General features: G+C 44.0%; 1 protein-coding gene across 2 annotated transcripts in view; it reads left to right on the top strand.

Moving 5' to 3' along the window:
- The first annotated feature begins 4,266 nt into the window (after positions 1 to 4,266).
- RNASEH2B (ribonuclease H2 subunit B) overlaps positions 4,267 to 24,176 on the top strand; it is a 63,621-nt gene continuing 43,711 nt past the window's right edge. The window contains exon 1 of one of the 2 annotated variants that reach the window (XM_070380349.1): positions 4,267 to 4,601. In XM_070380349.1, the coding sequence (XP_070236450.1) occupies positions 4,538 to 4,601 (64 nt within the window). In that variant the 5' untranslated portion in view covers positions 4,267 to 4,537. The remainder of the gene's footprint in view (positions 4,602 to 24,176) is intronic. The other variant, XM_070380348.1, reaches the window with a different exon arrangement.

The raw sequence follows: 24,176 nt of genomic DNA on the forward strand, positions 1-24,176 counted from the left end.
TCCATAGAATTTTCCAGGCAAGAGTACTGGAGTGGGTTGCCATTCCCTTCTCCCTTCTTCCTTGAGGATCTTCCCAACCCAGAGATCGAACCCGGGTCTCCCACATGTGGGCAGACACTTTACCATCTGAGCCACCTCAGAATAATCCAATGATTATTCAGGGTTTATTTCCTTTAGGATTGACTGGTTTGATCTTGCTGTCCAAGACAGCAAGGGTTCCAAGAAGGTACTTAACTAATTTTTTAATGGATAAAGGAAATTGCATAGAGATGTTTGTTTCAGCACATTAAAAAAAAGAAAGTTTTCAAACTTGGACCTACAATGAATTATACTCTGATTCACAGGACATAGTGACAGTCATCCACATGCCCCTCCAACCCCTCTTTTGATATTTCTTGCCTTCTCATTCCTTATCCCATTCTTTTGCCATTTAAAGACACCCATTTCTTTCTTGTGTGTTTGGTATGTGGCCTTAAATATGCATGTATCCTTCTAAAAGATATGTTGTTTTATGTATTTTTAATTTACCGATATCTTTTTTCTGCCCTAAATCTTTTCCTACTTCTTTTTTTCCCTCTTGATATAAAGCATCCATGTTGCCATGTGTACATTAGTTCACCATGTATACCTCTAGTTCATTGCTGGGCTCAGTGGGTAAAGAATCTGCTTGCAGTGCAGGAGACTCAGGTTTGGTCCCTGGGTCAGGAAGATCTCCTGGAGGAGGGCATGGCAACCCACTCTGGTATTCTTGCCTGGAGACTCCCATGGATAGAGGAGCCTGGTGGACTATAGTCTATGGGGTTGCAAAGAGTTGGACACGACTAAAGTGATTGAGCACACACTCCCACTGCATAGTCCATATATAGTATACATTATAGCATTGTTCAGAATAACAATTTGAAATAACCTAAATATTGCAGGTTAAGGAATGGGTCAGTAACCATGGTACATTAGCACTGTGAAATAGCCTGTCTCCAATGATGGTTCTGGATGCCATGGGAAAGGTATTTATGGCAATGTTAAGGAGAAAAGCAGACAAAAATAGTTTTGTACTGTCCTTATTGCCAATTCAGACTCAAATTGAAGAAAGTAGGGAAAACCACTAGACCATTCAGGTATGACCTAAATCAAATCCCTTATGATTATACAGTGGAAGTGAGAAATAGATTTAAGGGACTAGATCTGATAGATAGAGTGCCTGATGAACTATGGATGGAGGTTCATGACATTGTACAGGAGACACGGATCAAGACCATCCCCATGGAAAAGAAATGCAAAAAAGCAAAATGGCTGTCTGGGGAGGCCTTATAAATAGCTGTGAACAGAAGAGAAGCGAAAAGCAAAGGAGCAAAGGAAAGATATAAGCATCTGAATGCAGAGTTCCAAAGAATAGCAAGAAGAGATAAGAAAGCCTTCTTCAGCAACCAATGCAAAGAAATAGAGGAAAACAACAGAATGGGAAAGACTAGAGATCTCTTCAAGAAAATTAGAGATACCAAGGGAACATTTCATGCAAAGATGGGCTCGATAAAGGACAGAAATGGTATGGACCTAACAGAAGCAGAAGATATTAAGAAGAGGTGGCAAGAATACACAGAAGAACTGTACAAAAAAGATCTTCACAACCCAGATAATCATGATGGTGTGATCACTCACCTAGAGCCAGACATCCTGGAATGTGAAGTCAAGTGGGCCTTAGAAAGCATCACTACGAACAAAACTAGTGGAGGTGATGGAATTCCAGTTGAGCTATTTCAAATCCTGAAAGATGATGCGTGAAAGTGCTGCACTCAATATGCCAGCAAATTTGAGAAACTCAGCAGTGGCCACAGGACTGGAAAAGGTTTTCATTCCAATCCCAAAGAAAGTCAATGCCAAGGAATGTTCAAACTACTGCACAATTGCACTCCTCTCACACTCTAGTAAAGTAATGCTCAAAAATCTCCAAGCCAGGCTTCAGCAATATGTGAACCATGAACTTCCAGATGTTCAAGCTGGTTTTAGAAAAGGCAAAGGTACTAGAGATCAAATTGCCAACATCCGCTGGATCATGGAAAAAGCAAGAGAGTTCCAGAAAAACATCTATTTCTGCTTTATTGACTATGCCAAAGCCTTTGACTGTGTGGATCACAATAAACTGTGGAAAATTCTGAAAGAGATGGGAATACCAGACCACTTGACCTGCCTCTTGAGAAACCTATAAGCAGGTCAGGAAGCAACAGTTAGAACTGGACATGGAACAACAGACTGGTTCCAAATAGGAAAAGAAGGACGTCAAGGCTATATATTGTCACCCTGCTTATTTAACTTATATGCAGAGTACATCATGAGAAATGCTGGGCTGAAAGAAGCACAAGCTGGAATCAAGATTGCCGGGAGAAATATCAATAACCTCAGATATGCAGATGACACCACCCTTATGGCAGAAAGTGAAGAGGAACTAAAAAGCCTCTTGATGAAAGTGAAAGTGGAGAGTGAAAAAGTTGGCTTAAAGCTCAACATTCAGAAAACAAAGATCATGGCATCTGGTCCCATCACTTCATGAGACATAGATGGGGAAACAGTGTCAGACTTTATCTTTTTGGGCTCCAAAATCACTGCAGATGGTGACTGCAGCCATGAAATTAAGAGACGCTTACTCCTTGGAAGAAAAGTTATGACCAACCTAGATAGCATATTGAAAAGCAGAGACATTACTTTGCCAACGAAGGTCCATCTGGTCAAGGCTATGGTTTTTCCAGTGGTCATGTATGGATGTGAGAGTTGGACTGTGAAGAAAGCTGAGCGCCAAAGAATTGATGCTTTTGAACTGTGGTGTTGGAGAAGACTCTTGAGAGTCCCTTGGACTGCAAGGAGATCCAACCAGTCCATTCTAAAAGAAATCAGCCCTGGGTGTTCTTTGGAAGGAATGATGCTAAAGCTGAAAATCCAGTACTCTGGCCACTTCATGCGAAGAGTTGACTCATTGGAAAAGACTCTGATGCTGGGAGGGATTGGGGGCAGGAGGAGAAGGGGACGACAGAGGATGAGATGGCTGGATGGCATCACCGACTGGATGGACATGAGTTTTGAGTGAACTCCGAGAGTTGGTGATGGACAGGGAGGCCTGGTGTGCTGTGGTTCATGGGGTCGCAAAGAGTCTGACACGACTGAGCAACTGAACTAAACTGAACTGACTGTGAAAACAACCACATAAAAACACATATTCAAACAGCCAACGGCTGGGAAGGATCAGAGAAAGATGAAGATAGCTCGAGAGCAGTGCCGCTCTGCTGCCTGCCCCAGAGCTGGCCTCCGGGTGCCCCTGCTCTACCAGAAAGGCTTCCTCTCTGCCAGGTGTTTCTTGCAGTCACCTTCAGTCGCATTTGTCTGCCCTGGTGGGAAGTAGGATAGAAACAGAGAATCTTTTCAGAAGGCCGAGATGATCTAGTGCTGCAGCATTTAACTGTCTTCAAGATTAAACAAAAAACCTTAAATGCCTTAAGAGCTTTGCATATTACTCTTTCATTTGTGCAAAGAGTGAGACACAGGAACTTGTTTGTGAATGGAAAAGTTCTGGAAGAGCAGATAAGACACTGATAACAGTAATTACCCCGGCGGAGGGGGACTGGGGATCTGGGGAAGCAGGGTGTCAAACTTATTCTTAAGTATGAGATACACACTTGGTACCTTTTCTAAAACCGTGTACGATTAAAATTTTATTTTTGAGAAGTTTAAATACGTAAATATCATGACTCTGACTTTGTAAACATCGCTTTTTAAAAATCTTGACTTTAACTCGTTACAAATCAACGTCTTCCAAAACAACAAATGTACATTTTGGGCCTCAAACTGTGCCCCTCTTTGGAGTAATGAGGACTAACCACAATTTGAGGTCTGCTTTGCATGCATTTTGTCATGAATCACAAAGCACACCAGATTCTGGCATTAATTCCAACGCAGATGCAAGCGCTATCCAGAAACGTTGACGGGGAACAGCGGCAGGAGGATTCGGGTGTGACGGTTCTTGTCCTCAAAACGGATTTGCGCCAGGCTTTGCGCGCTGCAAGGTGTGCGCGCATCCGCCAGCCTACTGGGGCGGCGAGCGTCAAGCCTCCCGGTGCCCCACGGCCCAGGGACCCGGCCTCCCCGCGATCTCCCCAGGGCTGCGCCCCGCCGCACGCGCGGAAGGCCACTGGGAGCGCGGACTCGGAGCCTCGGGGCCCAGGCGACCCCGCCCCCGGGCCGCGTCACTGGGCGCCGCGGGTGAGCAGCTACCATTGGCCGAGCCGCGGAGGGGGGAGAGGCAGCGACCCTTCCCCGCCGGCGGGCGACGAGCCAGGGGGCCGGCAGCCTGGGCCCGGCGCTCAATTTAAACTCTGAAATCGGGGCCGCTGGCGGACTCCGGAAACGAAACCACGTACGCCTGGCCGGCCCCGCGCCCCAGGCCCCGCCGCATTCCCGGAATCGACTCTTCTCCCGCCATTTGCCACCCGCCTTTCGCCGAGCCCGCGCTCCGAGGGCTGAGGCCCACGGCGGCCGGGAGCCGACGAGCGGCATGGCGCGCGGCGCGGACGGCGGGGACGGGGCTCGCGTCTGGCAGCACGTGTTCCTGCTCCCAGGTAACCACGCCGGCCCTGGGGCGGCGGCGGCGCGCGCGCGCGCGGCCCGGGCTCCTGCCCTGGGCGGCCCCGCCCGAGAGCGCGCTAGGCGGGTTCTCGGCGACAGGGCGCGCCCCCTCTGGCCCGCGGTCCCTCGCGCGCGGGCGAGTCCTGACTGTTGCCGAGTCAGCGCCGAGTATAGGGGCCGCCGACCCTGGCCCTGCCCCGCGGCCGCGCGTGGGGGACCCGAGTGTCGCCCGGAACACATGGTTCCTCCTCTTGGTCACAGTGCCCTCGGTTGAGCTTTTTTTTTTTTTTTTTTAAACCTGAGCCGGAAGCGCAAAAGCAGACCGAGTTGATTTTCCCGGTTCGGGTTCTTTGTGGGTCGGGTGGCCTGGAGGGAGCGGCGCAGGCTTGGGGAGGGCGGCGCGGGTTCAGGACCTGGGGGCCAGCTGCGAGGCCTGGAGGTGTCTGCTCTTGGGGTGTAATTTGGTATCTCCTAGTCGACAGTTGGCTTAGCGTCTGAGCCTTACTAGATGGGAACCTAGAATCCAATAGGTCCGCATTGACCTGAAGGCGGTACTGTCTTAACACTTATCCTGCACTGGGACATGCCTTGATTTGTGAGGCTGCATGGTGGCGGGGGATTCAGGCAGGTAGCTAAGGACTGGAGCCAGCCTTGTCAGCCTCTCCAGGATGGTGACCACATCCAGGCCTGCAGGGGCTAGGGATGGTGGACATCAGTTGGCACCTATGATGGCATGAAGTGGCAGAATAAATGGAGTTTGGGACCAGGGAGTGCAAGCCAGAAAGTTTTGGCCTCTTCATAGGAGGATACATTGATTTGATGGCATAATTGAATATCGGAAAGCCCATTGTTCTCTGTATCTAATTTTGAGATGTAGCTCAGCAAATGCAGTATTTTTGCAGTAAATGAGACTCTGATGTCAGGTGTAGTTGCCCAGTAATTTGGATTTTCATGTGTGCTTAGTTGCTCAGTCGTGCCCGACTCTGTGATCCCTTGGACTATAGCCCGCTAGGCTCCTCTGTCCATGGCGTTTTCCAGGCAAGAATACTAGAGTGGGTAATCATTTCCTTCTCCAGGGAATCTTCCTGACCCAGGGATGAAACCTGAATCTCTTATGTCTCCTACATTGGAGGCCGATTCTTTACCCTCTGAGCCATCAGGGAAGATTTTTATGATGGATACTGAAAATTATTACAGGATAATCTGTCAAGGGTATTTTGTGTGTGTTTAACTTTTCTTCTCTTTGTAAAGAAGTATAACATACATATTGTTGTCCCTTTATAAATAAATATAACATATATATTGTTGTTTAATCACTTGGTCATGGTCGGTCCGACTCTTTGTGAACCCATGAACTGTAGCTGGCCAGGCTCCTCTGTCCATGGGATTTCCCAGACAAAAATACTGGAGTGGGTTGCCATTTCCTCCTCTAAGGGATCTTCCTGACCCAGACCCAGATCATACCTGCCTCTCCTGCACTGGCAGGCAGATTCTTTACTGCTGAGCCACCTGGGAAGCCCATATACATATAGTAAAGTGTAAAACGTTTAAGTGTGCAAGTCAGTGAGCTTTTCATATGTATACACCCCTGTCACCATTCCACATATCAAGACCTAGATCTTACCCTGTGAGCTCCTCTTGCCTGTTCTAGATGACCTCAGTAACCTCCATGCTGACCTCTGTCACCAGATATTTGTTCTGCCTGTTTGGTCAAGCATGTGATTCTTAATCCCTTGCATCTTTTACTCAGCGTTACATCTGTGAGGCTCATCCGTAGTCTGTAGCTGTGGTCAGGTTTGTTGGTTCATTCGTGTTTTCCTCGCTGTGTCTATTTTATTGTATGCATAGTCATATTACTGCTGAGAATGGATATTCAAATTATTTTTTCCTGGTTATAACTATTACGAGTTGCTGCTGCTGCTGCTAAGTCACTTAAGTCGTGTCTGACTCTGTGCGACCCCAGAGACGGCAGCCCACCAGGCTCCTCCATCCCTGGGATTCTCCAGGCAAGAACACTGGAGTGAGTTGCCATTTCCCTCTCCAATGCATGAAAGTGAGAAGTGAAAGTGAAGTCGCTCAGTCGTGTCCGACTCTTTGCGACCCCATGGACTGCAGCCTACCGGGCTCCTCCGTCCCTGGGATTCTCCAGACAAGAACACTGGAGTGGGTTGCCATTGCCTGCTCCGTATTACGAGTTAGACTTCTACAAACACGTTTATGAGGCTTTAAGTAGCTGGATGTGGTCACTTCTCTGTGGTGCAAACCCAGGAGTGGAATTGCTGGCCCTGGATATTGTGTATTTAGCTTTGGTAGACATTGCTCAACAGTTTTCCAAAGTGATTGTACCGATTTATTCCCCCAACTGTATGAGAGTTCCCGTTGCTCCACACCCTCACTGGAGGTTTGTAGTTTGTGTAAGGCAAATTAATGCAAAATTCAGGGTTTTCATAGAGTCTAGTAAATAGTAAAGGGATGCCTGATACATGCTTTACAGTAGAAAATTTCTCTTCTCACTGTTAACATGTTATCTCAATGAGATTTTAATGGTGGGAACTCTAATCATTCAGAGTGCATAAAAATAATTCAGATATACATAATTGCTGAGAATAATTTGAGTTTCTTGTTCTATTTAATAAGTATTGAAATTTTCATTCTTAAATATGTTTGTATCCTCATAGTCTTAAAATCTTTAAGATAATTAAATATTGATTGCATCCCTGAAATTCATAGGTTCAATATGTCTGCTTTCGGACCACAAGAATTTCAGTCCAGTTCCTGTTCAAAGCTGGGACTTACTGTGACCTTCAAACTCATTGGAGGAGGCTGAGCCAGCTGTTAAGAAACTGTTGAACAGTGTGGTCAGGCAGGCTGGCTCTGTAACACTTAGAACTTGATCTTCTAGTGCCTGTAATTCTTCTAACTGGCCTTTACTGCCACCTGTAGGCTCTGGGAGTTACAGATGCTGGTGGTGTGATCGTTACCTCTGTGCAACTGTGCTTCTCAAACTTGGGGGCATCAGTCACCTGGGGGACTGAACCCTGGAGAGTCTCGGACTCAGTAGGTCTGGGGGCAGAATGCGCATTTCTAACAAGTTACCCAGTGATGCCAATGCTGCTGGTCAGAGGTTCCACTAGGAACCACTGTAGGAGGCCAGCCCTAGGGAGTGGATTGGGAGATAGACACAGCCAGCCTCAGGTTTAGCTGTCTTTATCTTTATGGTGAGTCAGAATTTCCACAGTCACGGGAGTACGTGTAAGTACAGGTTATGAGTCTTCACAGACTTCTTGTTTTTCTCCAGTAGATGGAAAGTCCGCCCCAGTAAGTTATGCATTTGAGCGGAGGAGAACCATACCTACCACTGTTGGTTGGTGGGTCGCTAAGTCACATTCGACTCTGTGACCCCCACGGACTGTAGCCTGCCAGGCTCCTCTGTCCATAGGGTTTTCCAGGCAAGAATACTGGAGCGGGTTGCCTTTCCCTTCTCCAGGGGACCTTCCTGACCCAGGGATCAAACCCATGGCTCCTACCGCATCTCTGCATTGCAGGTGGATTCTTTACCGCTGAGTCAGCGGGGAAGCCCATACCCTGCCATACGGCTGTAAGATATCCTTATATCTGAAAGGATACAGTAAAGGACATATTAAAAAGTACTAGTTAGGTCTCTCTGCTGCTAGTTTTCAGTTTGTCTGAGAAGTCCAGTATCCCAGAAAAACAAGAGCTGAAACTTGGAAGGGATACTTGTGAGGTAGTCAGATGTGGGGCCTTGATTTTTATAGGTCAGTGGTGACAGAACGGCCTCCTGTTTCAGCAAGGTAAGCGTTTCTTGCAGTTTGGGTTGGTCTTCAACATTTCTCCCACACGGCCTGGAACACTAGCTGGTTTCCACTTTTAGTTGCTATAAGAGACCGTGAACATCTCTACTTTTTGGAATAAGGTAGAAGTTTCCATCTCTCTTTGCTGCCCTAAAAGTAAATGTTTTAAGTTATATTTTTAATATTTTTCTCTAGTCCAAGTTTTGTATGCTTGTCGGTCCTAATAAGTTGGATTGGATGCCAGCAGGAATGGATTCAGTGAATGCAGGAGAGAGGACTGGGTGGACTGCTCCTGTGGATAAACTCTGTTACTTAGCCATCCCCAAGGAAACATGAAAGGGTTGGGAAACCCTAACGTTACATGAGGGGAAAAGAAAGTACAGAAATGATCTCAGGGATCTCAGAGATTACGCTGAAATCATGCCTTAGTCAGCCGCTGCCTGATTGGAGAGTTTCCAGGTCAAACTAGGGCTTCCCTGGTAGTTCAGATGGTGAAGAATCTGCCTATAATGTGGGAGACCTGGGTTTGATCTTTGAGCCAGGAAGATCCCCTGGAGAACGGAATGGCAACCCACTCCAGTATTCTTCCCTGGAAAATCCTATGGACAGAGGAGCCTGGCAGGCTACAGTCCATGGGGTTATAAAGAGTCAGACGTGACTGAGCGACTAACACTTTCACTTTCAGGTCAGACTGGACCTTAGATAACATCTTCAGCTGTAGACAAATTTTGCAATAAAGTTATTTCCCTTTACTTTATGGAAATACACGTTTTAAAGTATTTTAGGTATTTGGTATTTTTCCCCCACAGATCACATCAGCAATGCCAGCTTTTGGAGGGTAGATGACGGAGTGCTGTCTGGGAGATTATTCCAGGCCTGCCTGCCTTAGACATTCCAAGTACAGAAACGACCCTTGCTTGTGAGGCGCCGTGTTAATCACGCATAGTAATATCAGATTCATCTCTCCAGAAGAAACACAAAAATAGATTTGTATGACTGCAAGCTTTAGAGCTATATTCTAATTAATGGATTAAAAAAGAAATTAAATTAAAAAGGAAAAACGAATTTCCTATAATAATAATGAAGAAAATTTATATTAATCTTACGTTTGATTAGAGACTCATAGCTTTTTTTTAATAGGCCCACAAGAAACACCTCTTGTTTGAAAAGTAGAAGTTTAATGTGGCAAAGAAAGAATTACTGTAGACCCAAATGACTTTTCAATGACCCTAAAAAAAATAAAAAGTTTTTTCCTCTTTTTACCTAAAGGCATATGGTTAGCCTCGGAAGAATGTAAGCAGTTTATTTTGTTCTTTGTCAACACCATTTGCATGTATGTATGTCTGTGCTTAGAATTGCACCTTGTGGGCTGAAAGCTTCTCTACTTCCAGAAGAGCTTGATCACCTGGGGGTAACCTGTGTTAAGTTGGCCAGAGACAGGGAACCTGGCGGGTTCACGTGCTGACTTTCGACAACTTCGAATCATTCAGCTCAGGTTCCTGGAAGATGTGTCATTTACTGACTAGTAAGGCCGATGGCCGTGAGGGAGTCTCTGAGTTTTCCAGCAGGGTGTGTTTAACATTTTCCACACAAATCCTCAATCTGGTTTTGACTTTATGAAACGTTTTTGGAGTTAACCCGGCTGACCTTTCTCAGATGACCGCTCACTGAACATGCTCCCCTTGCTCTCTGAGCACGTTCTGGAGTGAATGGACTCAATCAGTTGCCAGTCAGTATAATCCAGCAGTTTCCAGAGCTTGATCCGGTCCTGCAACAATTGTTCCAAAAGGCCTTGGATGTTTGTAAGTCAGGACTCAAGACTCCCACATATTTATCCTCCAGGGCAGAAAAGAATTCATAAAAGGAAAGTAAGACATGCTCATGATTTTTTTTTTCACTTGAATAGCAGAATAGGGACTGCTTGGTTCCCCCCTATGCTCTGAGCATTAACCATGATGTTTTCAGAAACAAACAGCTCATCAACGTTCTCAAAAGCCTGGCTATAATAAAAACACAGCTAAAAGTAGATGTACACTATTTATGAGCTCTGTGTCCTTGGAAAAACTGCTCGTTGTAAAGCCTCCATTTCCTCATCTCTGCAGTGGGGAGAATAGTACTGGTCTCACGGGGTTGTTGTCTGTTGACTTGAATTAAATGTCAGTTCCCTCTTGCACCCCAAGCTGGGATGCAGACCTGGAACAGAGGAGGCATGCAATGAACATTTGCTGAAAGAACAAAGGTCTTTCATTCTATTTCTCCCCACAGCCTTTGTCTTTGCTCGTACTGTCCTTTTTCTTCCCTTTCTACTTCCATCCAAATTCTACCCTTTATTCAAGGCTTGGTTCACCTTTGTCTTCCCTGAAGCTAAGCCATTTGTATGTATCACAAAATGAATTCCAGTGTTCTTTTTTCTATCTCTGCCTTGATTTCCCTATTTACTCTTACTATGTGTTTATTGGATTCCTCAGTGAAATACTTAACACTCTTTTGGGGTTACACAGCTTCTCTTTCTTTGAGTGCCCATGATTTGTGCCTGCCTGGACCCCTACACACTCTTTTTCACATGCTTTGCTTAGCAAAGAAACGTTGAAGAAATCTTATCTCTTTAACCCAGCGCAGGTGTCACCTCCTGCAGGAAGCCTGCCTTCTGGGCCTCTCCCACCACCTGCACGTTTTCATCGTGGTTGCTCAGTTCGTTGTCACTTATATATGAGTATGTGTTGGGTGCCCAGTGTGTGCCTGTAGCTGGGGAGGATCCAGGCACTTTCTCCCCGGTAGCCCCATTAGTTCCTCAGTGGTAGGCTCGCCTCTGAAAGCACATATGCCACCACACCCTTCCAGCCTTTTTTGTTCTGAGGTCCTTTATATGAACCTTTAAAATACCTTTAAAAGGAAGGACCTTTCTGTTCTAGGTGTGACTGTTTGCTGAAGTGGAGTGAGCCCTCAGGTGAAAGGCTCTGACCCACTCTGAGCCCGTTTTCTGCCTCCTGAGCCTGCAAGGATCCGGGCCACTGAAGGCTCTCCAGCCAGAGTCGATCCCCCTGTGAAGGCCTGATGTCCCTGAAGCTTTTGACAGGGCTCTCTGCCGTCTCCAGCTGCTCATTTAACCTCGGTTTTGACCATTTAACTCTTTGTTTAACCACATTGTTCTCCAGTGTTTTTTTTTCCAATAACATTTTTTAAGTTAGGACGGTACATAGCCAGTGTAGAAATTTTACTAATGCAGAAAAATATACAGTAAAAGGGGATTTGTCCATCATCCAGCCACTCAAAAATAACAATTTTAGGAATATTTTTTCTAACCTTTTTGTGTTGTTGGTGTCAGAATAAATCCCAGTAGTATTTTTTTCCCCTCATTTTTCTATTCCTGCTTTTCTTTCACTGTTTACTCTTATTTGCTAGAACAGTGACTAAAACATTCAGGGACATTGAGGTTACACAAGAGTACTCTGTGGCTCTGTGTACGATACTTCTCCATAGCATTAGGGAAAGATGGCTAGACTGATTTAATGCAGAGCTGTGTGTGTGCTGAGTCACTTCAGTCGTGTCCGACTCTTTGCGACTCTATGGACTGTAGCCTGCCAGGCTCCTCTGTCCATGGGATTCTCCAGGCAAGAATACTGAAGTGGGTTGCCATTCTCTTCTCCACTGCATCTTCTAGGGGGCCAAATTTTTTTCTCCTTTTTTTTTGAGAAAGAAAGAAACTCAGTGACATGAATAAGCTGACGAAGAGAATCTGTAGGTCATACTTTGAGCATTGAAGAGGCTTATGACGAGTTTATTTATACTGTAAGAAATCAACCAAATAAGAATTGTCCCTTTGCAGAGTAGGCAGTACATATTAGGAATGGATTATCTTTACGAGTGGACAAAGACAGAAAATTCAGTCAGATGCCAGAAGGGTGAAGATAAATTCATAGACCCGTAGTGAACATATGGCCAGGCTAGGATGTTTTGCAAGACTTCAAAGACTTCCATTTTAAAGACTTCATTTGAGCTTGAATTTTTGAAGACAAGTGTGGTTTCCTGCAAACGACCCTGGTGTGTTTGCCATAAGTAGGATGCTTGTTTGAATGGACCATGGGTCTACCTTAGTCTGGAAATTACTCTTTCTTTAGTGTGGGACCAACGCATCCTGATGGTGTGTTAGAAAACCTGACTTACGCTTCTTCAGGACTTCCTTAGCAGGGCCACGTGTGCTTGGCAAGGGCCGGCTGTGTGGGGCGGGGTGGTGGAGAGCTCTGAGACCTCGGGAGTAGGGCGTCCCAGCACCCGGAGGTCCAGGCTGTCTGCCTCTCTCAGCGTTCACTTCGTCTTCTTAAACCAACTTCCTCCAGTCTGTATGAAACAGGCTGCACGCACCCTGCACCCAGGCCTCAAACCTCCTGGTGTCGGCTGGCAGAAGCTGCCCCCTTCTCTTAGCTGTCTGTCTTCAAGACAGCCTTGTGACCGGTTCCCTGTGACTGCTTGTAACCCAGCCTCCACCCGCTGTGAGTTGTACCTGAGGAGCTGTGAGCTCCACGAGCAGCGCAGGTGGGAGAGGAGGACCACAGAGGGTGCTGAGGGTGTCCCCTTTGTCTGGAAGAAGGAAAAAGTGCAGGGCGGATGGCCCAAGAGCCAGCCCCTGCCTTCACTCAGCAGTGAGACCCAGCTCCAGCCAGGAGCCTCAGCACACGTGACCTGGCCTGTCCTGGTAATTGGTGGTCTTTGAATGGCATAGAGATACGGCAGTGCCTGCGTGCTCAGTCACTTTAGTTGTATCCAACTCTCCTTGCTTTGCCAAGGTTTATATCATTTTTAGGAAACTCATCTGCTAGGCCCCTATCTTCCGTCACTTACACTGATGTAATACACACTGGTATATGTTATTGTATTTGACCCTCACAGCAACCATGGGAAGTAGTCCACAGAGGCTTTCCCCATTTTAAAGACTTCAAAAAGTCAAGTAATCTGCCCAACACTCAGTAGGAGTTAAGGGGCAGAGACCGCCAGCTCTCCCAAGTCCTCCAGGCCCCCTGCTCTGTGCAAGGCCACTCTGCCTGCAGCTGATGGTCCTCTCCCCGATGGGGGCAGTGGGAGGGCCAGGCTGAGTGCCCTCTGTTGTCAGTGTGGTGACCAGGAGCCAGACTCACCTCCTTTCCATGAACCAGTGCTGTTACTGGACATCCCAGCCAAGTCTCTCCTTTCTACCTCTCCAGGATTCTCTGCGTCCCACGTATTTCAGGGCCTCGGCTCCATCTCCTTACGTTGCTGACCTTTGTGGCTTTGAATGGCTCTAAACCTGGAGTTTTGCATTGGTTTCCTTAATGCACAAGCCATTCCTAGAAACATGGCCACTGATAGATCAGCCTTAAAAGAAAAGAGATTGTATCTCCTATGGTCTTGGCTCAGGAGGTTTTGGCACTTCTATTTTTTTTTTCAAAACTTCAAAATGAAAAGATATTCTTAGAGGAACCCATTACTAGGAAATTGTTTCCCTAGTCCATGCCACTCCAGCTTTTCCTGGTTTGCCTCCTATAGTGTTTGAGCAAGCAGAGAGCTTCAAAGCAGGGAAAATGACCCAGATCTCTTTGATAATAGTGCTGACATCTTGGGAAGGATTACTGAAATTAGCATTCCTGGAAGCGGGCAAGTAGCTTGAAAACTGTGCTGATTTGTCTTGCATGCCTTATTCTTGTGTCCTAGCAAAGCCTTCCCAAGGAGATATCTCTGGCTATCAGGCAGAAGGAACCAGCGGATCTGAGTATATTCTGATGGCTGGAGTCTAAAGAAAACGAACTGAGACCTATTTTAGAGCACAGCATTACATGAGCATGAGAGTGATAATCTTTTTTTTTTTTTTCCCCTGCTGGATCTTCTTAAGAAACCTGAATAGCCTTGATATGGTATCTAAAAACAAAATGAGTGGCGCTTTGATGTCTGTTCCCTCTTCTCCGTGTAACAGTGGGTGTGTGTTGCTCAGTGCTTATCTGCTATGTGCCAAAAATCAGACAGGGTCAGGAACAAATGCCCATGGGTTCCAAGTCATGAGGACACTTGGCAAAAAGGTGGTTCTTCTCTTTTCCCCTGTTTCGTGTCTTTGAATGATATGAAGAAGCTTGTCTTAACCAAGAGAGGGATAAGAAAGAGCTGCCAGGTTTAAAAACTAGTTGATAAATATCTGCAGATGAAAAATAATGTTCCATTTTGGCTTGTGTAATACTTTACAAGTAACCTTTCAAAATTACTGAATGGTTTTATTACAGATTAAATATTTAGAGAGGAACATAACCATGTAACTGAAAAATACCTTGATTTGATACATTGAATTATTTTATATTTCGTATTTACTGTTATCTACTGAATTTGCTTTTCACTTATTTAAAGCAATGTCAGTTACCTCTTGTAAATATTGAACTTTTGTTTTCTTCCTAATGAACATGTTTTATCATGTACTGTTCTTTTCTTACCCTCTAAAATCACCATCTACACATATTCATTAAAAATTACTGAATGGTTAAGTCTGTGCTTTTGATTATGTGCTGTACACTAATTTTTAAGCATTAAAATGTCATAGATAATTGGGGGCAGGGCTGTATACAGCTGTGCATAGGATATTATAATAGGAAGATCAGTTTTTTTTTTTTTTTTTTTTTTACCAAACTTCACTTAACTGTTTTTATCACCAGATGTTTCTTGTATCTCACGATAGATTTCTCTCATCCTTCTTTTATATATTTTTTGATCCTGTCTTTTTCTCTTTCTCCTTTTCCTTAGCTCCCCCTCCTTCCTCTTCCTTTTGCTTCACCCCTGGCATTGTGAGGTACATGCTGGCTTGGAGTGAGGGCAGCTGATTCAGCAAGAAGACTCTAAGAAGGACAGGATAGGGATTTGAGGTGTTAGTGTCACAGGAGAGCAGTTATACCAATTATCACAATAAGATAATTATTGTGCTTCAGAGCTTCCGTCTCATTTCCTGAGTTAAGAAGGATGAGTCTTCAGATTAAGAGTTTCTCTAAAGCATCATAGTTTAAAAATTTTGTTGCCTGATTTAAATATTGGCTCTCTGTATAGCTGAATAGCTCTATGACTTTGTACAGGTTTCTTAACTTCTGTCAAATTTTTCATTAAAAAATTGGAAGTTAAAATTGTACCTACCTCATGGAGGTATTGTAAAAGGCAATGGCACCCCACTTCAGTACCTTGCCTGGAAAATCCCATGGATGGAGGAGCCTGGTAGGCTGCAGTCCATGGGGTTGCTAAGAGTCAGACGCGACTGAGCGACTTCACTTTCACTTTTCACTTTCATGCATTGGAGAAGGAAACGGCAACCCACTCCAGTGTTCTTGCCTGGAGAATCCCAGGGACGGTGGAGCCTGGTGGGCTGCCGTCTATGGGGTCGAACAGAGTTGGACACGACTGAAGCGACTTAGCAGTAGCAGCATGGAAGTATATTATGTATATGTATATGTGCGTATGCATATCTGCGTGCTCAGTTGCTTCAGTCGTGTCCGATTCTTTGTGACCCTGTGGACTGTAGCCCGCCAGGCTCCTCTGTCCATGAGATTCTCCAGGCAAGAATACTGGAGTGGGTTGCCATGCCCTCCTCCAGGGGATCTTCCTGACCCAGGGATTGAAATTGCATCTCCTACAGCTCCTGCATTGCAGGCAGATTCTTTACTGCTGAGCCACCAGGGAAGCCCGTGTTATTAAGGATGTTGTTTGGTATAAATGCTGCATACAAATGAGCTATTATTTTACACTTACTGTACACAGTTGTCTCTGTGTCATTGTATGTTTTCTTTAAAGTTCACATGTCAGGAAAGTAGTAATCAGAGTTCCCTTTTTGTTGAGGGGTTTAGATCGGGATGGTAAACAGATGGAAGGTTTGCTGGTAGAGTGGATGGTGACCAGTGAGACATAACGGAGAAGGCAATGGCACCCCACTCCAGTACTCTTGCCTGGAAAATCCCATGGATGGAGAACCCTGGTGGGCCGCAGTCCATGGGGTCGCTAAGAGTCGGACACGACTGATCGACTTCACTTTCACTTTTCATTTTCATGCATTGGAGAAGGAAATGGCAACCCACTCCAGTGTTCTCGCCTGGAGAATCCCAAGGACGGGGGAGCCTGGTGGGCTGCCATCTATGGGGTTGCACAGAGTTGGACATGACTGAAGCAACTTAGCAGCAGCAGTGAGACATAGAATTGGATCTTTACAGAGAAGACGGAGACCATAAGGAAACTATGTGGAATTGGTTAGACATAAGAAACTTAAGTGGCAGGGCTTGAGATAATGGGGAAGTTTAAGATATTATTGAACCTGAAGTGGCACAAAAGACTTAGTACCTGCTTCTGATTTGTCTGAATTTTTTGGTTTTGTGAAAACTGTTTTAGCCAGCATGGCTTATGATGTCACCTCTTATGTAAGAGAAAACAGTCAAAAAAAGAAAGAGTAAAGCTTGCTTTTTAAAAAATATAATGTGAAGTCTTATTTTACTCAGCATAGTTTTAGAAGGTGTTTCACATGAGTAAATATTCCATATAAATGAAGTTTGGCTCATTAAATTTAAAAAGTTTCTTTTATCATTTCTTACTGATAAATTTTTCTAAAAATCAAACAACACATTCATGTAACATTTATCAAGCACATTGCATGTGCCAGAAACTGCTGAGTGTTTAATATATGTTATCCTATTTTTTGCACATAAAATTCTTTGCGTTCTGGTTTCTTGAATATGTTTTTGTTGTTTAGTTGCTAAGTTGTGTCCAACTCTTTTTGCGACCCCACATACTGTAGTCCTCTGTCCGTGGAGTTCTCCAGGCAAAAATACTGGAGTGGATTGCCATTTCCTTCTCCAGGGGATCATCCCCACCCAGGGACTGAACCCGCATCTCCTGTGTCTCCTGCATTTGCAGACAGATTCTTTACCACTGAACCAGCGGCGAAGACCATACAGGCATAATTTTATTGTGTTTTGCTTTCTGTGCTTTGCAGTTACTGCATTTCTTTTCTTTTCTTTTTTAATTAACAGTTTGTGGCAACTCTGCTTTGGGTAAGTCTATTAGCACCATTTTTCCAACAACATTTGTTCAGTTCATGCCTCTGTGTCACATTTGTAATTCTTAGAGTGTTTCAAGGAGAAGGCGATGGCGCCCCACTCCAGTGCTCTCGTCTGGAAAATCCCATGGATGGGGGAGCCTGGTGGGCTGCAGTCCATGGGGTCGCTGGGAGTAGGACACGACTGAGCTACTTCACTTTCACTTTCACTTTCATGCATTGGAGAAGGAAATGGCAACCCACTCCAGTGTTCTTGCCTGGAGAATCCCAGGGACGGTGGAGCCTGGTGGGCTGCCGTCTATGGGGTCGAACAGAGTTGGACACGACTGAAGCGACTTAGCAGTAGCAGCATGGAAGTATATTATGTATATGTATATGTGCGTATGCATATCTGCGTGCTCAGTTGCTTCAGTCGTGTCTGATTCTTTGTGACCCTGTGGACTGTAGCCCGCCAGGCTCCTCTGTCCATGAGATTCTCCAGGCAAGAATACTGGAGTGGGTTGCCATGCCCTCCTCCAGGGGATCTTCCTGACCCAGGGATTGAAATTGCATCTCCTACAGCTCCTGCATTGCAGGCAGATTCTTTACTGCTGAGCCACCAGGGAAGCCCATGTTATTAAGGATGTTGTTTGGTATAAATGCTGCATACAAATGAGCTATTATTTTACACTTACTGTACACAGTTGTCTCTGTGTCATTGTATGTTTTCTTTAAAGTTCACATGTCAGGAAAGTAGTAATCAGAGTTCCCTTTTTGTTGAGGGGTTTAGATCGGGATGGTAAACAGATGGAAGGTTTGCTGGTAGAGTGGATGGTGACCAGTGAGACATAACGGAGAAGGCAATGGCACCCCACTCCAGTACTCTTGCCTGGAAAATCCCATGGATGGAGGACCCTGGTGGGCCGCAGTCCATGGGGTCGCTAAGAGTCGGACACGACTGATCGACTTCACTTTCACTTTTCATTTTCATGCATTGGAGAAGGAAATGGCAACCCACTCCAGTGTTCTCGCCTGGAGAATCCCAAGGACGGGGGAGCCTGGTGGGCTGCCATCTATGGGGTTGCACAGAGTTGGACATGACTGAAGCAACTTAGCAGCAGCAGTGAGACATAGAATTGGATCTTTACAGAGAAGACGGAGACCATAAGGAAACTATGTGGAATTGGTTAGACATAAGAAACTTAAGTGGCAGGGCTTGAGATAATGGGGAAGTTTAAGATATTATTGAACCTGAAGTGGCACAAAAGACTTAGTACCTGCTTCTGATTTGTCTGAATTTTTTGTTTTTGTGAAAACTGTTTTAGCCAGCATGGCTTATGATGTCACCTCTTATGTAAGAGAAAACAGTCAAAAAAAGAAAGAGTAAAGCTTGCTTTTTAAAAAATATAATGTGAAGTCTTATTTTACTCAGCATAGTTTTAGAAGGTGTTTCACATGAGTAAATATTCCATATAAATGAAGTTTGGCTCATTAAATTTAAAAAGTTTCTTTTATCATTTCTTACTGATAAATTTTTCTAAAAATCAAACAACACATTCATGTAACATTTATCAAGCACATTGCATGTGCCAGAAACTGCTGAGTGTTTAATATATGTTATCCTATTTTTTGCACATAAAATTCTTTGCGTTCTGGTTTCTTGAATGTGTTTTTGTTGTTTAGTTGCTAAGTTGTGTCCAACTCTTTTGCGACCCCACATACTGTAGTCCTCTGTCCGTGGAGTTCTCCAGGCAAAAATACTGGAGTGGATTGCCATTTCCTTCTCCAGGGGATCATCCCCACCCAGGGACTGAACCCGCATCTCCTGTGTCTCCTGCATTTGCAGACAGATTCTTTACCACTGAACCAGCGGCGAAGACCATACAGGCATAATTTTATTGTGTTTTGCTTTCTGTGCTTTGCAGTTACTGCATTTCTTTTCTTTTCTTTTTTAATTAACAGTTTGTGGCAACTCTGCTTTGGGTAAGTCTATTAGCACCATTTTTCCAACAACATTTGTTCAGTTCATGCCTCTGTGTCACATTTGTAATTCTTAGAGTGTTTCAAGGAGAAGGCGATGGCGCCCCACTCCAGTGCTCTCGTCTGGAAAATCCCATGGATGGGGGAGCCTGGTGGGCTGCAGTCCATGGGGTCGCTGGGAGTAGGACACGACTGAGCTACTTCACTTTCACTTTCACTTTCATGCATTGGAGAAGGAAATGGCAACCCACTCCAGTGTTCTTGCCTGGAGAATCCCAGGGATGGGGGAGCCCGGTGGGCTGCCGTCTATGGGGTTGCACAGAGTCGGACACAACTGAAGCGACTTAGCAGCAGCAGCAGCAGCAGAGTATTTCAAACTTTTTCATTATTGTTGTATTTGTTAATGTTGAGCAGTGATCTTTGATATTACTATTGCAAAAAGATTATGACTGAAAGAGCAAATGATAGCTTTTTAGCAATAAAATATTTTTAAATTATACTTTTTTAGGCATAATGCTATTATACACTTAATAGACATAACTTTAATGTGCACTGGGAAACCAAAAAATTTGTGTGACTCACTTAATTGCAATATTCACTTTATTACAGTGGTCTAGAACTGAAGCCACAATATCTCTAAGATATTCCTCTACTGGTACTAATTTAGCCTCCTCTTAGAAAGCTAATTGTTAGGCCCTTTGGTCAGTTCTGTGCTTGGATTTTTGACTTTTATATTTTGACCTGAATATTTCTAGCACACTCTTAATGTTTCCACAGAGTTAAGAGCAAGGAAACCGGTTCTTAGTTGAGTGCTTATTGCATGTTCTAGGCACTTTCACATTTAGTTAAGCCTAACAAAAACCTATAAAATAATTATTGTGCCCATTTTGTAAATGAAATAAGTGAGGTACAAGAGATTGAATATCTTGCCCAAGGCTGCACTGCTGAGTAAGAAGAGGAGCTGGGAATAGATTATGGATCTGTCTGACTTAAGACATGATTAAAGAAATAGATATCAATTAAAAATAGTTTATAGAGGAAAACCCTTCTTTACACTCCTTCTACTTTTCTGATTCTTTCCGACTATTCTAAAAGCAGATTTTTTTTCTTCCTTAATTAATTTAGCTGTCTTTCAGCTGTGCTGAAGGTACACACAAAAGTTAAAGGAAAAAACGGAGATTTCAAGCTTGATAGGTGAGGGACTAGCCCATGGGATGACCCAGGATTTTCCTAATTTAAATGAAAATTTTTAAACTCTGTATCTTTGACAGAACCTTTAGTTTAGAGTCACAAGTAACTTTGTGTGCTTCAGGCACACACACAAAATTATCAACTAAGCATTGAAGCAATATGAGTTGTTTTTTCATACCAAGCCTTCACAATCTGATGGTGGTAGATCCATCCCTCCTTAAAAGCAGTGAAAACATTGGCAGAGATGGCCAAAATCAGCTATTTCAGAACTCTTGAAATTTGCCAAAGGCTTCCAACAATCTGAGGAGTATTTATTTAAGAAAAACTGCTGAATCTCATTGAGCAGGGTTTGTGGCGTTGCAACTTGAACTGCTCCCATCTCTCTTTGCTCAGGTCTGCAGTAACCTTGAAAACCAGCAGGCTTGCAGCCACTGGATGGGCAGGGCTTGCTGGGGCGCCTCAAAAAAAAAAAAAAAGGCCATTCCGAAAGCATTGTCCCTATTTGACCTGTTGTCCAGCTCCCTGGAAAAGCCCTGTTTCATTGTTGTCACTTGACCTGACTGGAGCTCAGAACTTGATCTGCAGGAAAACCCTGTCCTCAGGGCCTTTGTCAAAAACAATCAGTGGCAACTGATACTCAGCTGCTGAGGGGTCAGTAGCAGTTGTGGAAATAAGAACCTGACCCAAAACTTAAAAGGAAGATATGAGAATAAAATCTCCATAAAAGACTTTGAAAAGCTGTTAGTATAGCCACTTCAGCTGTCCTTGCCCATCAGCAGAGACTCTTGCAGGCGGTAAATGTATTAAACATTCCTATTAAAAAGGTGGAGAGGGAGGAACGTGATCCAACTGTGTGCTCTCTACAGGTCACACACTTGAGAGTCAAAGACACAAACAGGTTGAAAGTAAATGGACAAAAAAGATATACCATGTAAATGGTAATCAACAGAGAACTGAAGTGGCTGTACTAATAGATGATACAGACTTTAAAGTGTTGTTATTGGACAGAAAGAGGGATGCATTATAATGATAATTAGGAAGCTATAACAGTTATAAACGTATGACCTAGTGACAAAGCCCCAAAATGCACGAACCAAAAACTGGCAGAATTGAAGGGTGATATGGAAATTTGAACAGTAATAGTGGGAGATTTCAATCACCCATTTCAATATGGACAAAACAACTAAGCGGAAGATCATTGAGGAAGTAGAAGACTTGGCCAGCTCTATAAACCAGTAAGACCTAAGAGACATCTATAGAATGCTCATTCAACAACATTCTCCAGAACAGACCATATTCGAGACCATAAAACAAACCTCAATAAATTTCAAAGGACTGAAATTGTACAACGTGTGCTCTCTAAAGATAGTGATGTAACATAGGCAATTAATAGAAGAAAATGTGGGGGATTCACAAATATGTGGAAATTTTAAGTTTGCATGCTTCTAAATAATCAGTGAATCAAGGGAGAAATTACAAAGGAAACTAGAAAGTACTTTGAAATGAAAGAAAATGAAGCACAGTGACGTAGGAATGCAAGTAAAGCAGTGTTCAGAGCAAAATATTTAGCTGTACATGCCTATATTAAAAAAGAAGAAAGATGTCAAGTCAGTAACCTAATCTTTCATACCAAGAAACTAGAAAAAGAAGAACAAACTGACACCCAAGCAATCAGTTCAGTTCAGTTGCTCAGTCATGTCTGACTCTTTGTGACCCCATGAATCGCAGCACGCCAGGCCTCCCTGTCCATCACCAACTCCCGGAGTTCACTCAGACTCATGTCCATCGAGTCGGTGATGCCATCCAGCCATCCTCCGTCGTCCCCTTCTCCTCCTGCCCTCAATCTTTCTCAGCATCAGGGTCTTTTCAAATGAGTCAGCTCTTCACATCAGGTGGCCAAAGTAATAGAGGGGAAGAAATAAAGATTAGAGAAAAACGACACACACACACAAAAAAATCAATGAAAACAAAAGTGGCCCTTTTGAAAAGACCAGCAAAATTTTGCAAATCTTTAGCTAGACTGACCAAGAAAAAGAAAATTAAAATTACTGTGTATCAGTAAAATCGGGAATGAAAGCCAGTGCACCATTACTGATCTTATAGAAATAAAAAAAGGAACATAAGGGAATACTGTGAACAACCAACAAAGTAAATAATTTAGATGAAATAGATAAATTCCTAGAAAAGCATAAACTACAAAAATGGACTCAAGAAGTAATAGACAATTTGAACAAACCTGTAGCCGATAAAGGGCTTCCCAGCTAGTACTAGTGGTAAAGAATCACCTGCCGGTGCAGAAGATGCAAGTGACGTGGGTTCCATCCCTGAGTCGGAAAGATCCCCTGGAATGAGAAATGGCAACCCACTCCACTGTTCTTGCCTGGAGAATCCCATGGACAGAGGAGCCTGGTGGGCTGCAGTCCATGGGGTCACAAAGAGTCCGACACAACTGAGCGGCTGAGCACATGGAGCAGGTAAAGGGGCTTCCCAGGTGGCGCTAATGGTAGAGAATCCACCTGCCAATGCAGACATGGCAGAGAGACGATGTAATTGCTGGGTCGGGAAGATCTGCTGGGGGCGGGCATGGCAACCCACTCCTGTGTTCTTGCCTGGAGAATCCCATGGACAGAGGAGCCTCGTGGGCTATGGTCCATAAGGTCACCAAAAGTTGGACATGACTAAAGTGACATTACACACACACACACATACACACATAGCAGGTAAAGAGATTAGTAAATTAAAACCATTCCATAGAAAAAACCCCAGTCCCAGAGTGCTTCACTGGTAAAACCTAAGCACTGAACAAATTAATACCAACTCTTTACAAGGTTTTCTCCAAAATTGGTAAAGAGAGACTACTTCTCAATTTACTCTGTGAGGCCAATATTACCCTCATACCAAAACCTGACAAAGATGTCATAAGAAAACTACAGACTATCCCTTATGAACATAGATGCAAAAATTCTCAAAAAGTTACAAATGAAATCCAGGAGTGTGTAAAAAGGATTATGCATCATGACCAAGTAGGATTTGTCCTAGGAATATAGGGTTGGTTCAACATACCAAAATCACTTAATGTAATATACTATTTCAGGAAAAAAAAAAAAAAGGCCCCAAACCACATAATCATCTCAGTAGCCATAGGGAAGATATTCAAGAAAATACTCTTTTCATGATTACAAACACTCAAAAAATTAGGAATAGGAAACTTTCTCAGTCTGTTGAAGGGCATCCATAAAAAATCCCCACAGCTAACATATTTCATATTTTTTATGTATTGAAGTAAAGATATTTTAGATACATTGGGTTAAATATATTGCTGAAAATTTATTTTATGTATTTTTAATGTGGCTTCTAGAGAATTTTTAATTGCATTTGTGGCTCATATTTAACGGATGCATTTTATTTGTGTTTGACCGTGCAGTTCTGGACACGGGGCCTCTCAGATCTGAGTCCTACCCTCTGCCCTGTAGGACAGGATTATGAGACACAGGGCAGAGGCTTGAGGGACTCGGGTGAAGAAGCCGCAGACAGGAAGATGAAGGGGCGTCTGAAATGCAGTTTTT

Source organism: Bos mutus, chromosome 12 (genome assembly GCF_027580195.1).
Source record: "Bos mutus isolate GX-2022 chromosome 12, NWIPB_WYAK_1.1, whole genome shotgun sequence".
NCBI classification, from domain to species: Eukaryota; Metazoa; Chordata; class Mammalia; order Artiodactyla; family Bovidae; genus Bos; species Bos mutus.